The sequence below is a fragment of the Delphinapterus leucas genome, chromosome 16 (genome assembly GCF_059928025.1).
Source record: "Delphinapterus leucas isolate spDelLeu-1000000601 "Yukka" chromosome 16, BTC_Dleu_Yukka2, whole genome shotgun sequence".
Lineage (NCBI taxonomy): Eukaryota > Metazoa > Chordata > Mammalia > Artiodactyla > Monodontidae > Delphinapterus > Delphinapterus leucas.
In genome coordinates, this window is record NC_143144.1 from 48,417,499 (window position 1) to 48,433,239 (window position 15,741).

Here is a 15,741-nt window from a genome sequence, read left to right on the forward strand (position 1 = left end):
AATTCTGCCTTCGAAAAATTCTTAGCCTAAAATAGATTTTACCAATATGAAGTCACTGGTCTTAAGATGTGCAGGTAAACAAACAATACACAAAACAGATCATTGTCTTTCATACAGAATTAACAAAATAAACATTCCCTATAGCACCGTCTGTTGTCCTCAACAACAATAACAGCATTAGCAGACCAAAGTTAAAATCACATCTAAGAGGATTCTTTTGGTACATCTTATTTAAGGCCCCTTAGATTTGCCTTGAACCCTATCACATATTGAGATATACAGTTGGTACACAGGTGAAAGGTAATAAAACTAATGCCTTGTAAAGACCTTTATTCAATCTTTCAAATCAACAACCAGGGGAATATGGTATTAATTTATGAACTGCAATAGACACAGTCCAGAAAGCTGTTCTCAATGCATTGGTATCAGCTGTGAGAAGAGACCACAGGAGTTTAGCCATGGAACCATTGTTCTTGGTATGGCGGTGGCGACTGGCATGCTTGTGAACGTTAGAAATGTCACCAAGCCTGGGGAGATTGTCCAGCACCTGAGCGATCAGGAGCAGAAATAGATACAAACATAGTCAATTGGAAAATGGGTAGGAGAACAGCTGAAAGCAGTTGAATAAGGAAACATACACAATTTCTTCCTTCTTGGCAAGAAAAAACAAAGGACCAAAGGGAACCACAAAGATGATTACAGATTTGGAATATAAAATTTCCAAAGAACCATTAAAGGAATTGAAATTATTACTCAGAAAAATAGACTGAATGAGGGTTCATTAATTAATATTCTTCTAGTTTATGAATCGGTTCATTTATGGGAGACGACCAACCATCTGGTGTCCATGTTTGATGAAGTTGAACAAGAAAGTAGGTGTGACACACAACATACAAAACTGTGAGGCTGGTAAGCCTGAGAAGTCATCACGACTTTTGAACAGTATATTTGCCAAGTTCACCAGATTGAGAATCAGAGGACATTTAGTCTAGTGTTTTCTGCAGTAAATTTAACCAGTGTAACTTTAAGGAAGTCACATAACATCTCTGGACTCAGTTTCCTTATCTGTAAAATGAGCATATTGGGTTAATATAAAAAAACAGAGAAAAATGTTTTAACTACAAGCATGGACTCAGGATTCAGATTTTGTCTTTGCCACTTACTGCTTTTATGTCTTTGGATTTCTCACCTACAAAATGAAAGTAATAGTAGTATCAGCCTCATAGGTTTGTTGAGAAGATTAAATGAATTAATACCTGGGAACCACTTGGCACATTGCTTGACTCAGAGTTAGCGCTGTTTTAGCTGTTGATTTTTGCTGCTGTTACTACCATGTGCAAGTATTAGAGGTAAATTCTGGCTGATTAAGCAGAAAAGGAGTTTATTAAAAGGATGCTGGTTTACAGAAATTTTGAATTTAGAGAACTAGATTCAACAGTAAGCTTTTAGGGAAAAAAAAGATATGTATATGTGTAACTGAATCACTTTGCTGTACGCCTGAAACTAATGCAACATTGTAAATCAACTATACTTTAATAATAAATTAAATTAAAATTTAAAAATGTTTTAAAGAGTAAGTTTTTAGGAATGAAACCCAAAACCACACCACAAACCTGGAATGATAAGAAAATGTATCCAAGGAGGAGTCAACACTAATGTTAGCACGTTGAAAATTTCTGCACCAGAACTCAATTTAACTTTATTATAACCATTACTGTCCTAGTTGCAAGGGACACTAGAAAAGCAAGTATCTGCTATTTTTAACTCCTATAGGAAAAAGGCAGTTTTGCCCAGATTTCCCAGATGTATTAAAAGATCAGATGCCAGGTGGCCCAAATTAACTCCGTCCACTTGTCCTTCACGCTAAGATTTATTGCTTAGAATCATTTACTAAAGGTTGAGTGGTTTTATCCAAGGTCAAGAAGATGGCATATAAAATTTCTTAAAGACTCTATGGTTCCTTCATGAAAGGTTTAAAATATCTGCAACAGAAGGGACTTCCAAATACTTACTGGGTAGGCTCAGTATCCAGTATTTACATTAAAGCCACTGGATTTATAGTCAGAATGAGGTCTTTCATTTTTAAATTTACACAGTTGAAGGTCTTCACCTATTTACGTGTGATTTGAGAGAATAAATGGTTTCCAAGTCTTTGGAAAAATAAAAGATCCCAGAGTTCAATGAACAAACATTCATGGAAAACAAAAACCTATGTTTTCTCTCTCTGAATGACTAATACATTTGTGCTGCTGGAGGAATTCATCTCACAAGAAGGACATCAGCCAGGAGAGGAAAGAGCAGCTATAACTAGGCTTTATCTATTTTAAACTCCTCAACTATAAAAATACTGCCTAAAATACCAGCAGTCCAGCTCCCAACTGTCCTTTCCGAGTAACAGACAGCTATTTCAACCCCATGACTAATGCCCAGCGCCTGTCTTAAAGTGGCCTGGACCTCCACCACTGGTGCATTCCCAGCCCAGTGGGTGGCTCATAGGGCAAATCTCCCCCAGTGCTTGAACTTCACCAGTCAGACTCTTGGTGATCCCCCAAAATACTCTTGGTGAATTTATTTCAATTGTTTACAGAAACAACAGAATTAATCATCTCTCCTACCCAATCATTTTGGCTTATAAGCAGATGAATTCTCCTATATACGTGACATGCACGAAATAGTTTGTGACATTTTTTTTTTAACAATTATAACAAGAAAGTTGAGGGGAAAATTCTAAAGGTCAATCTGCTGGTTGCCTATTTATTTTCAAGCTATCAGACAGAGCTTGTCAAATGAGAAATTCTGGAATAACCATTTCACTATGATGCGATGAAAGTTTGGTTTCCTCAGCATGAATAGTAAAAATACTGCCAAGTTTATACTAAATTTATTCCAATAATCCATTGAATAGTATATCTCCAGACATTTAAGAAATACAGAAATGGCCTCAGAGGGAACAGCATAAACCAAATGGTGACAGTCGACCCAAGGAAGTAGATTGTAGTATGGCAATAGAAATACACCTCTCTGTAAGCAATAGGTATGAGATAATGTTCTTCCCTAAAATTTGTGTAGTAAAACGATTGGAAATTGGAAAGGATTTTAAATGCAGCAGAGAATTTTCAATTCAGTGGCATGATAATTTTTTCATAAATAAGTACTTAAATGTGTGAATCTGTTATAAGTGATTAGGCTACCACATAACAAAGCAAAATGTAGTAGGGATTAAGCTGATGGCCTTTGAAACGAGACTGCCTGGCTTCAAATCCTGACTTTTCCGCTCCCCAGCCACATGATCTTGGCAAATTACTTAATCTCTGTGGGCTTAACTGTCTTCTGTGAGGTCCGGATAGTAACAGCCCTTAACCCATGATATTAGAGCAGTGCTGTCATATACGAAGTGTTATACAGGTATTTGTTAAGTAAGAAAACTTTAAATATGTCTCTGAAAATATGATTCATTTTTTTTAGGAAATTCTTGGTTGAGATATGCTCATTGAATTCTTACGTTTTGTTTTGTTTTGTTTCCTGTAAGTATAAAACATTTTATTTATCAGATTTTTCAGTGACAGTTTTTCTACTGGATAATCCTGCAAGAATATAGGGGAAGAAAAAAATACAAGAACTCTTGAGGCAAACATTTCAACGTTTAGTAAAATGAAAAGCACCTACTTGCTTGAAGCAAAAAGTAATCAAGGCAATGTAGAACACCCATTTGACATCTTTTTAACTTAAGGCAACATGATTAAATTAGTAGGAATTTTTTAAATGATTGCAATAACAGACATCATTTAAATACTTAAATACTGTGATCCAAAAAGCCTTTGTACTACCACTTATAAAATAACTGAGGAAGTCTCAAGTTAGTATATATAAAGATTTAACAGTGAAACTAGAAGCTGGTTTACTTTGATTCTTTTTTTGACAAACAACTATCGTGAAAAACAATGTCTTTAAATAACTAACATGTCTTTTGAAAATATACACAGAAAAATATTTGGAAAGGCAGATAAACTTAACAGTAACTATTTCTACAGATGGGTAGGGTGATGCGTTGGGGAATTTTTCTTTTTACTTTATACATTACTAGGTTTTATCCAACATCATTTTACGGTATAAAAGTTTTTTAAAGTAGTAATTGTAGAAGTTAGCAATAATACTGATATTTGGTCTTTTATGTTTTCCTTTCTCCAACAATCACTTAAAGTATAACAAAGAGCTTTGGCTATACCTAAGTGGAAAGTAAATTTATTCTTCTCCAGCAAATGAATTATTTCAGCTCAATAATAGTGGATTAGGCCTATCTTTTACTTTGGGGCCCCTGAAGTTATGTTTAGGTCATTAACCTTCAGAAAAATACAGACAGCAGGGCAGACAAGCATCAGTGCTACTCCTCCCCCAAAAGGACATTGAATTTACCAAGGATTTTTTAGAACAAAGGAAAAAAAAAAAATAGAAGCTAATGCTACAGTATTTGGACTGAGAACAGCATTGTTCTCCACAAAGAGATGCAACATTAGTAAACACCTTTCACCATCTTGTCAGCTTTGAAGACAGATTTAAGTGCCTTACTGGTTACCCCCAAAATTAGCCAGTCCGCTCTTTCAAATGTTAACCTTCATGATGTTTCTATTTAGGGGCCTACATTGCCTTGCTCAGTGCATGAAACAGCCTCAATCCAGGGAGGCAAGAAGAGAATTAATAGCTATCGAATATATATCACATGCCAAGACCTGTGCCATGCATATTTGATACATTATCTCCTTTAATCAAAAGCGGATAGTATCTCCACTTAATATATGAGAAACATTGAGGTTTGGGGAAGTAAAGCAATTTGCCCAATGCCCCACAGCTAGTGGGTCATGGAGCCAAGTAGTTCAGGTCCAGAACCTCATAGACTTCAATATTAAATCAGAACCCCAGATTCAAATTATAATCATATCCTTTGACGATCAGGCATTGGTGAGTCTGAATGGCAAAATAATAACAAACCAAAAAAATAACCCTTTATATTTGTCCAGCACTTTATAAGTTTTCACAGTGCTTATCTGGAGCAAGTCGCTGAAGCAAGAGCACGGTGTTGAAATTCACACACAAGAGGGACTTCCCTGGTGGTCCAGGGGATAAGACTGCGTCCGCACTCCCAATGCAGGGGGCCTGGGTTCAATCCCAGCTCAGGGAATTAGACCTCACATGCATGCCACAACTAAGAGTTCACATACTGCAACTAAAGATCCCATGTGCCACAACTAAGCCCCAGTGCAGCCAAATAAATATTTTTTTAAAAAATTCATACAAAAGAGACGTCCATTTTTATCCTCTGACCAGTCCACTACTATTACTTGTCAATAAGTATCTTCCTTATTGAGAAATGATTTTGAAAATAGTTGAGGAACTCAAACTAAAGATTGTATTGCTTTCTTCTCTCCCTCCTACAATCCACATGGGATTTGCAGGAAAATGGACAAAGAAAATATGGTGGTCCCCCGCCTGGCTGGGATGCTGCACCCCCAGAAAGGGGCTGTGAAATTTTTATTGGAAAACTTCCCCGAGACCTTTTTGAAGATGAACTTATACCATTATGTGAAAAAGTGAGTCTAAAGATGTTTTGTTTTTAACCTTTCAAGGAAAAAAATACTACTCTCTTCACCTTGCTTTCACTCTCATTCTTCTTGGTCAGTGATGGTTTCTTTTCCAATTACCATTCCTCAATCATGGACAAAGTTAAAACCTTCCCAGCTCTTAGTGATTGGCCCCTAATTATCACTGCCTTGACTCAGCTGTCCTGTTACTGACAGCTGAAACTACCATTGCTGATGACTTTTTAATCTATATTTCAATCCCCCATCTCCACTAGCATAGCCATCTTACTGCAAACTCAACAGGTCTATCAATCTAGAATAACACCACAACAACCTGTCTAAGATAAGGTATTGCTTCAACTTTGAAATGTTAATATGGTTTTATAAAGTGTAAGATTTTCACATTAAAAAATATGTATGTCATGGCTCAACCGTGTCCCCATACATATTGATCGAGAATGAAATTTCCTTCTACAAATTTGAATGCAATCAACAAGATTAATAACATGGTTTTTCAAAGTCACTATATAATTAAGGAATAAATTTCCTCAGTTTGAATTCCAAATGATGTTTTGCTACTAAACCCAAAGTTAAAGCAAAAATACAAAATTAACATTTTCGATAATTTACCAAATGGTGTTTAAAATTCCTAGAAAATTTAATGAGAGTTTAGCTATTTCTTTTCCTAAATGCCAAAATCAGTTGTGTGTGTGTGTGTGTGTGTGTGTGTGTGTGTGTGTGTAGTTCAGCTCAGTTTCAGAACTACTCTGAATTTTATACAAACAACGTCACTTGGCACGTGCATAAATTACAAGGACTTAATCCTATAAGAATCTTATATACTGAACATGAAAATGAGCACCAAGAAACATTTGAAATGCAGAGATGAAGCATGCTTCAACTCCTTCCTAATGAGCCCAGAAAAAAATAGGTGTCCATCACTGAGTACCGGGGGGTGGTGTGGGGCTGACATCATAGAAGTAGCTTAATGATGCCTCTTCTCCCCACGCGTGTCCCTCACGTCTGTGTGGGCCACCCGTCTTACAGCAGCCAGCAATAATGAATTACTGTGTCTGGATTATAGAGAACAGTTGGGGTAGCAGGAGGGAATAGTATATAAGCAAAGCAGAGGAGTTACAGTGAGAGGGATAGAGTACACATGAGTACCATGGAGGTGCTGGCCCTGGATCAGTTGTGTTAAGGCTAGCATTTACCTTCAGCCTACAGGTGGAGAAAACAGGGCTCCCAGGACCATCTTCTGAAACACACCTTCTGTGTTCACCTTTATATCATGGTAGGTGGAAAAGATAGCTAAGAAGTCAGTTTCACAAGGCTCCAAATGAGTGTTCTTGGTTTTGGTTTTAAACATCACTGGTGAGTCTGACCAAGCAAAGATAAAAACTATGGAGGCCTCAGAGGCCAACGTAAAGGGCAAGGACAAATCTATCAAGAAATTGTACTCCTGATGACAAATGTGTTTTCTGGTCCCTAAGATGTCGTATAAATCCCCAGATAATTGTGTGATGAAAGGTCACTTGCTCTGCCAAAAATATACATTCTGGCAACTCCGGCTGAAATGCCACTTGTACGTGTTTTCTTTATTTATCCTGACTTTGCCCATGAGTCAGATAACAGATCTGAACCCAGCATGAAAACATGCAAACTATTACACATGGGATGCAAATGCCAACACGGCAGAGACTTCAGAAAATGTTGTGTATGCGTGTGTGTGTTTTCATTTGGAAGTACAAATGTATAAATATGAATTCTCTCTTATTACTTGTAGATTGGTAAAATTTATGAAATGAGAATGATGATGGATTTTAATGGCAACAATAGAGGATATGCATTTGTAACATTCTCAAATAAACAAGAAGCCAAGAATGCAATCAAGCAACTTAATAATTATGAAATTAGGTAAGACCCATCTTTTCTAGATTAAAAGTGAATCAGACAATGTACCTTTATCTGTTCTTCCAGCAAGTTTATCTAATATAGTATATGCAAAATATAGCCAAAATCAGAAATAAAAGGTTAGTTCTTTTTCTTGGAAATCAATTTAATGAAATGTTTATTTAACCATCACTATGTAAGGTGCCAGACTAAGTTCTGTGAAATGTTCAAAGAAGCAAAATTCATTGATTTATCCATTTCAAAAATATGTGCTGGACACTGTTGAAAATATTAGAAGTATCAAGGTACACTTTCCTACTCTCATAGTGAGCAATCGGATGTATAAGATTTAAAAGAGTTTGAAAAAAATAAAAACCAGGAAATGGGGTAAAGTTGTATGAGGAGGCTGCTACTCTAACTTGATGTATTTAAGAAAATACTCTTCCGGAAAGTAAAATTTGATCTGAGACTTGAATGAAAAGAATCTGCCATGACAGTCAGACCTGAAGGAAAATCCTTTCAGAGAAAGAACGAACAGCAAGTGCAAAGGTCTCAAAATGAGAATAAGCATGATGTGTTAAAGGAACAGAAAGAAAGCCAACCTTCGGAACAGAGTAAAGAGAGGAGGGTTGAAGGCAATACAGTTGGGGAGTCTTATATTTCATCATTAAGAATTCGGATTTTATTCTAAAAAAGGGGAAATTACAGGAGGTTTTAATTAGATTCATGCTTTTTTACAACATTCCATTCCTCTGACTACTAAGTGAAGAATGGACTGTGGCAGGGTAAGGACTGAAAGAGGGAAGGCAGTTCAAAGGCCGCTGCTGTGTCTAGAACTAGACGGGAGACGGTGGTGCTTGCATAAGGGGTTAGTGGTAAAGGTGGTAAAAAGTCAGATGTGTGATATATTTTGGAGGTTGAATAGACAAGACTGGCTAAATATTGGATTTAGAGTGTGAGTGGATTTATAATTCAGGGAGGAAAATTAGGAGTTTGGTCCAAGTATGTGTGGATGTGATAGTGTCATAGAGATGGAAAAGGCTGGGAGAATAACAGGAAAACATGAAGAGCTCTGTTTGGGACAATTTACATTTCAGATGCACATTAGACGTCCCAGGGGAGTTGCTGAGGAGGTGATTGTATGATATTGGAGTCAGGAGAATGGTCACGATTGGAACGTAAATTTGGGGGTCAGCCAAATATAGGCAATATTTGAAACCATGGGATTAGCACAGGGTTCCAGGACATAACCGACCCTATACAATCAATAACTGATTTTATAAATTGACAATACATGAAATTATCTACATTCTAAAATCTAAACCAGAGGGAACTGCCATAAATCCTTTCTTAAGGAAGCCCAGGGCCACATGGAAGAAAGATTAGTGTGTTAGATGAAAAAGCAATAGCTTGGGGTCAGATGGGCCTCAGCTGAGTGTCAAAAAGTGACTTGACCTCTCTGAGCCTCAATTTCCTCATCTATAAAGCAGGAATAATAATACTTATTTCATAGGTTTATTATGGGGATGTTATCAAGATTTCAATATGTTTAGCTTAGTGTTTGGAACATAGTAATACATCAATAAGTGATAGAACTCTTACGTATTAGCACATTCATTAATTCCGAGATGCAGTCTTTCACCTATATTTTCTTCCTGTAACAGAGATGCACTTTAAAACTGAGGAAATCTTAAATTTAGTGAATACAGAGAGTAGATTTCCTGTCATTAGTTTTCTCTCACTTTCTAGAGGTTCAAAATAAGTCCTGCATTATCCTTGTAATTCTGTAGTCAGTCAACTACTGGGTCATTTTTCTTAAACCCCTTAGCCATGAAAAGATTGATTGGACTTGGCAACTACTAGTAGCCTAGTCATTCAGTACCAGGATTGGATTCTGGAACAGATTCTTGGAAAAAACATAAAGGAGGCTCCCCTTCCACACATGCCACCATGGATCCAAAAGAGCTCTGATATACGGAAAATTTTTTGGTATGAGAATCAGGAGACCAGAGGGTCTAGCCCAGGTTCCTTTGGACAAATCCTTTGACCTCTTTCAGCATCCGTTTTATATTATCACCTGATCACACAGAGTTATTCCGAGCATCCATCATATGAAATAATATATACTGTTATTTTAGAAAGGGCTATAAAAAGCTATATTAAGATATATTAGTGATGTTTCCAGGAATTAGAAGATTCTCCATTCCTTGGTCTTTCATAGAAACCAAACATCTTAATAGCAAAGGTTATTCTCAAAATAGCTTTTAAGTTGAGATGGATGTAGAATTGTTTCTGTAGGGAATCAACAAAGTTTGCTGTATCTACTTAATACATTGTTACACACTGGAGCCTGTCAAGACTTTCTGAAAATAGATGGGGTATGAATAATGAACACAAGCCATTAAAAAGTAACAGTATCCTCTCTGTGAATTTCAATGTCTTCATCTATAAAATAGAGACAAAAATATACCTACCTCATGGAGGGGATTAGGAAAAATAAAGGAGATAACGCATGTAAAGCTCAGTGCCTGACACATATCAGATGCTCTATAAATGTTTACTGATGGTTATGATGATGGCAGGAGGGTGCAGAAAAGGAAGAGGAAAAATATGACAAAGCATTTGGAAAGAGAAAGTTGGTGGCCAAAATTCCAGTTAAAGTTCAGGTTGGATGCCAGAAGCAAGGTGAAGGCACAGAGTGACTTTGGATTTTAATGAGTAGGATAAATGGAATGTGAAATAGCAGAATAGACACCCCAGGGCCAACCTCACCTACTTCCACTCTGCCTTGGATGTTGTCAGAGAGAGAACCTTTCTTGTAGAGAAGAGATTTGTTTGTTACCTCTTCTTGTTACAAACCTTTGGTTTGTTTTTAGCCACTGTCTCTGAGGGGATAGATAAGGTTCTTAGCCGGAAAAGACCCACAGGTGTCATATCCTCCTCGTCATCAAATATCCACTGAGCATCGTCTAAATGCCTGGCTTCTGGCGACATTAAAGTCATGCCCTCAGCTTCTGAGAGAGAGTTTTTCGTCTCCAAGCAATTCTGGGATTTGCTGACAAATCACATAGATTTAAAAACAGGATATGGAGGCTCCAGGCTCCCCCTACTGGTAACTGACCGGCCCCCAAATGATCAAAAATATAAATTTCTAAATAAATAGTATCTTGGAACAAAAGGTTTAAGTTAAAAAAGAAAAACAAAAAAAAAACCCTGAACACTTTATCGACCCTTCCCTCCCCCCAGAAAAAACACATTGTTAGGACAATGTTCAACAAACGGAGATGGACCTGTTACATATCTGATATGCGGTCCTTGGTTCTTCAACAAAGCACAGAAGACAACTGGGACAGGGTGCAACCTGGGTGAGAACACCTGCCACACAGCTGAGAGCCACTAGTTCCGAGAAATCAGAGCAATCTCCCACTCACCTGGCTGAGCACTTCTTATTCAGGAGGAATGAGTGGTTTCCGTTAAGCAAACTTTACCCATTTTTAATAACTTTGAGTTATTACAAAAGTCACATGGCCTAATACACAACACACAAAAACAGCCAAAAAACAGTAATAAAAGTTCAAACCATTCCTTCATTACCCATTGCCTAAAGAGAATAACCATGTTGAATTTTTATAGTCTTTCCAGATTTTCTATAGTTTTAATCAAAATGGCTTTCTCATATACTCATTTTACATTTTTTTTTTAACCCAGCAGCATAGTGCCAACTGGTATTTTCAACCATCAAATACTCTCCTACGTTACTATGTTTATTCTCCTATGTTATTATGTTTATTGACCACAGAGCATCCTATGTTATGAACGCTCATCTTTTATACACCAGTGCATCCCAGCCAGGAGCAATATTGTCCCCCCAAGGGACATAGAGAAAGATGAAGAGGCATTCTTGGACGACCTAACAGGTGGCACTTGGCATTTAGTGGTCAAGAACCAGGGATGACAAACATACCACGGTATACAATGAGGAAATGTCCAGCCCCAGAGTCAGTCACCTCAGCTGAGATACATTAAACCAGTCCTGCACGATGGACTATTTTGCTCATTTCCAATTTGGGAGCTATTGTAAATAGTAGCAGTGAATAACCTTACACAAAAATGCTGATGCTCATCTTTATTTCTAAGGACACTCCCCTAGAGGGGCATCATTTGGCCAAAGGTTACGCACACTTAAGACTTCCGATACATTTTCCCACATGTCCCCCAGAAAAGCTGAACCAACCTACACCTTGCCAACGAAGGTATCCACCAACTGGCTGATAAGCAACACTGCACAGTGGAAGAAACAGGGATTAAACTGAATCCAGAGGCCAATTTTAACTCTCAAAATCCACAAAATCTTAAGCAAGTCACTTAATATCTTGGAGTCTCAAGCTCTTCAACTGTAAAATGGAAACAATACCTATTCTGCCCATCTCACGGGCTCCTTGTGTCGGCCAAATAATATGTGAAACTCTGTTCTGTATAAGGGACTATCTTTAATAATGATCATGTCAGAATAGTTTCTCTATTTGGTTGGAAAAAAAGGGAGCACCAGGGGTTGCAACCTCAGATACCTCCAGGGCAGGATACAAGAGTACATTGAGCCAGGTGTAAAGACCTCAGGATTGATGATGTATTAGGGAGTGTCGAGGATTCACAATAACTAGTGAATCTACATATACTCTAAAGACAGCAGACGCAACTCAGTTTCAACTATTTTTTTTCTTTAAAAATGCAGAACCAAGGTTGACAGAACTTCCAGTTTCTCAAAAGCAGCTACCACTTTCCAAAACCAGTTTAAACACTAAGACGACCAAACGTTCCATATCCACAGGCCATATCAGGTCCCGGCCTGATATTTTCAATTTCTATATTTTCATTTGCCGTCTTAAACCTTAATCAAGCAAGGACTCTCCCCAATCAAAATCCCTGCTGTTTTCGCAGAAATGGGCGTCTGTTAGGGGTTTGTGCCAGCGTGGACAACTGCCGATTATTTGTTGGGGGAATCCCAAAAACCAAAAAGAGAGAAGAAATCTTATCAGAGATGAAAAAGGTCACCGAAGGAGTTGTGGATGTCATTGTCTACCCAAGTGCTGCCGATAAAACCAAAAACCGGGGCTTTGCTTTCGTGGAGTATGAGAATCATCGGGCAGCTGCCATGGCCCGGAGGAAGCTTCTGCCAGGTTAGGACCCCTCCTCAAAGAGGAGACTTCTCCACTCCGTCCTGCCTGCCTCAGGCTGCTGTGCTCCTTAGCAAAGGAAACAGAAGCCTGTTGTTCGTTTTTTTTTTGCTGTTTATCTCTGGTTATGTTACATTTTTTAAACTCTCGGTCTTTCTTAGTTATCTCACAGTTGATTCAGTTCCCTGAAGTTTTCACAGATTGGGTTCTGAAAACTATTCACTTCGTACATTAAATCCAATGTATATTGCACAGGAGAAATCCAGAACTTGAAGTTATAGCAACCCCATACTGAATCTTTAAACTGAAGAATCTCCTTAAAAGTAAATTTATCAGTCAACAGTTATCTTTGTATATAGTTTTTGTTATCAGGCTTATTAGAAATAGGGTATATGTTATCCATTATAATGTAGAAATAATAAATATGCAAGTGATACATTATCCCAATGACAATTAAAATGACGTGTTTTTGTTTTTGTTTTTTTTGCGGTACGCGGGCCTCTCGCTGCTGCGGCCTCTCCCGTTGCGGAGCACAGGCTCCTGATGCGCAGGCTCCGGACGCGCAGGCTCAGCGGCCATGGCCCACGAGCCCAGCCGCTCCGCGGCACGTGGGATCCTCCCAGACCGGGGCAGGAACCCGTGTCCCCTGCATCATCAGGCAGACTCCCAACCACTGCGCCACCAGGGAAGCCCAAAATGACGTACTTTTATTATAACTCCCTAGTGTCTAATAATTTGTCTAATTTTAGGTAATAGAAATAATAGCTTTCCATAGAGAGACACCTTAGTTAGATGCTACAACCACGAGGTAGGTCCTATTTGGTCAACAGCCATAGATTCCTGGGTTTAGAAGACTCCACCAAGACACTGCCCCACTAAGATCAACTTAGGAAAAATTGTTGAAAGTCCTGTGCTTGTTATAAAATATTTCCCAAACTTACACAAAGGTATTAAAATGAATATTAAAATGATAAGTATGTCAAGAATGGCATATTGAACACACTGGAATCAAGGATTCTCTTAAGCACTCTGGAAGTCACCAGAATCTAAAACAAAGCAAAACAGCAACAAAAACACCTACATTTATTTTTATTGTTTTAAATAAAACCAATAGGATTAGCCCTCCAGAAATTTTCAAAATTGAAAGATGGCTTCTGAGCTTGGGGAATATGTTTTAATAATATTTTCATGAAGGCAGCTTAAAGTGAAAAAATTTGAGATATCCCCCAAAATGGCTCAATCTATTGAGAAGTGGACATTTTTTAGATTCAATATTATTAATATATTTTATACATGTGTAATAGTATTGCTATAAAACATAGGAAAGAGAAATTTTGCAAAGACTAGGGAAGATGAAATCAATATTTAAAATTTTGACAGTAAAAATGTTTTGATCTGAGGTGGATATTTTTAATGGGGAAGCTTCCATTCACTACTTCTTCGCTACCCAGTGGTCAAGTCGCCTGACTCACAGGTGCATAGAATCACTAGAACTCCCCACGCTGCTTACCTAGCCTCTCAGTAACCTGAACTTAATATTTTGCTGTCCTCTTCAACATCAACAATTCTGCTTTCGAGAAGTGCCTCCTATCCATCTTGTTCTCAGGCCATCACTGTAGGCTAAACACATATATTCCCAACCTTGGATTATTTTTTTTCAAGGTCTCCTAAGTATTCTCCCAGCTCTACTTTCTCTTTGATGCCCCCCAGCCCCCCACCTGCCCCACCTACTCCATCCTAAACATTACCACCAGAGTAGTGTTCCTAAAATAACATATCATCCTTTCCGCAAGTTCTTCCAAATAGTAGGAATTCAATCTCTCCTTGTTAAGAGGCTGAATGATGTCACTCACTCATTAGTTCAAAAATATTCACCAACTTGCTGCTGCATATGAGATAAAGCATAAACCTCTGAGCTCGTCATTCACGGCCTTTCACTCGGGGCCCCAGTTCTTTTCAAACATAATTTGGACCTTCTTTTTCACAATAAACACCCTCCTTTCTATCAGGACAAACTCAGTGTCCTAGACAACACCATGCTCGTTTCTTGTATCCTTTATTTCGAAGGCTGTATCCCCTCCTAGAATGACCTGCCCCTCCCCGTCTCTACTGACTCACGGCATTCAAAGCCCCAGCTTAGCCACCACTTCACTGAGAAACCAGCTTCCACTATTCCACCCCACGTTAATCATTTTCCTCCTTCATTACCTGTAAAAACAGATACGTACAATCATTTGGGGGATGGGAGAGGATGGCAGTGAAAGAGGGTCCAAAATGGGAGAAAGAGTTTTCAGCAGCCGGACAATCAGTGTTCCTACGGAATTAAAACTTCCCGTCAGCTTCCCTCCTTCAAAGAAAACAGCACATTGACCCACAGAAAGAGCTTCTCTTTACCTGAGTTGAACTGACTAGGCCGGGCAAGGCTGAGCAGCTGGGCGGCAAGAATTCTCAAGCACCGTGTTATGCTTCCACCCAAGATCCTGAGTTCTCCCTATGGATGCTCTGGCCAGGACGCAGCAATATATAGGCTGCCTCACTCTCCCCAGGCATTTTCTCATCCTCATCATGATGTGAGGCAGCCCCGCCCACTTTGCTTGTTGCCCTTTAAGTTGGCCTCAGCTGGTTGAGTTTCAGTCCGCTGGAGTTCAGTCAGACTGCCTCAGCAGCGGACTAACAAGAGGCGGTGAGTAAGCCAGCCAGAGCAAACTGCTTCCTTTCTGCCGAAGCCTGAGAGTAAAATCTATTACCCATTTGGACATCTACTTATGACCTCACCATAGATTAAGCAACAATACAGGATTTCAGTAATGGGCAATCCTCTGGAGACCCCAGTTTGAATGGACAAGGAGAGCTTTAAGAAACGTGATAAGCAAGGACCACAAGAAGCTTTTCCTTCTTAATTGATCCAGACTTGAAGACAGAGAGAAAATTGTGCTCTAAAGTGGTATATTGCCTCCCACCACCTACCTCCTCCAACAGTGGAAGCTCCCTCTTGACATTGCATCTTTACTGAGGTGTACGTAGAACAAAGTTGATGTATCCAGTTCAGGCATTATCAAAGCATTCTAAGGATACTCTGAAAAAAAGTTCCAACAGTG

The 15,741-nt window shown here is 38.6% G+C and overlaps 2 protein-coding genes across 3 annotated transcripts in view; one reads left to right on the forward strand and one right to left on the reverse strand.

The window, feature by feature from the left end:
• Positions 1–15,741, forward strand: part of A1CF (APOBEC1 complementation factor) — a 53,370-nt gene that overhangs the window by 12,126 nt on the left and 25,503 nt on the right. Inside the window, exons 2-4 of the mRNA XM_089897260.1 lie at positions 5,445–5,585; positions 7,363–7,493; positions 12,408–12,646. Of these exons, the coding sequence (XP_089753386.1) occupies positions 5,445–5,585; positions 7,363–7,493; positions 12,408–12,646 (511 nt within the window). The remainder of the gene's footprint in view (positions 1–5,444; positions 5,586–7,362; positions 7,494–12,407; positions 12,647–15,741) is intronic.
• ASAH2 (N-acylsphingosine amidohydrolase 2) overlaps positions 1–15,741 on the reverse strand; it is a 170,179-nt gene continuing 154,438 nt past the window's right edge. For both annotated transcript variants that reach the window (XR_016387985.1, XR_016387984.1), the window contains exon 21: positions 1–15,741. This exon is cut by the window's right edge. The gene's annotated coding sequence lies outside the window, so the exon portion shown is untranslated.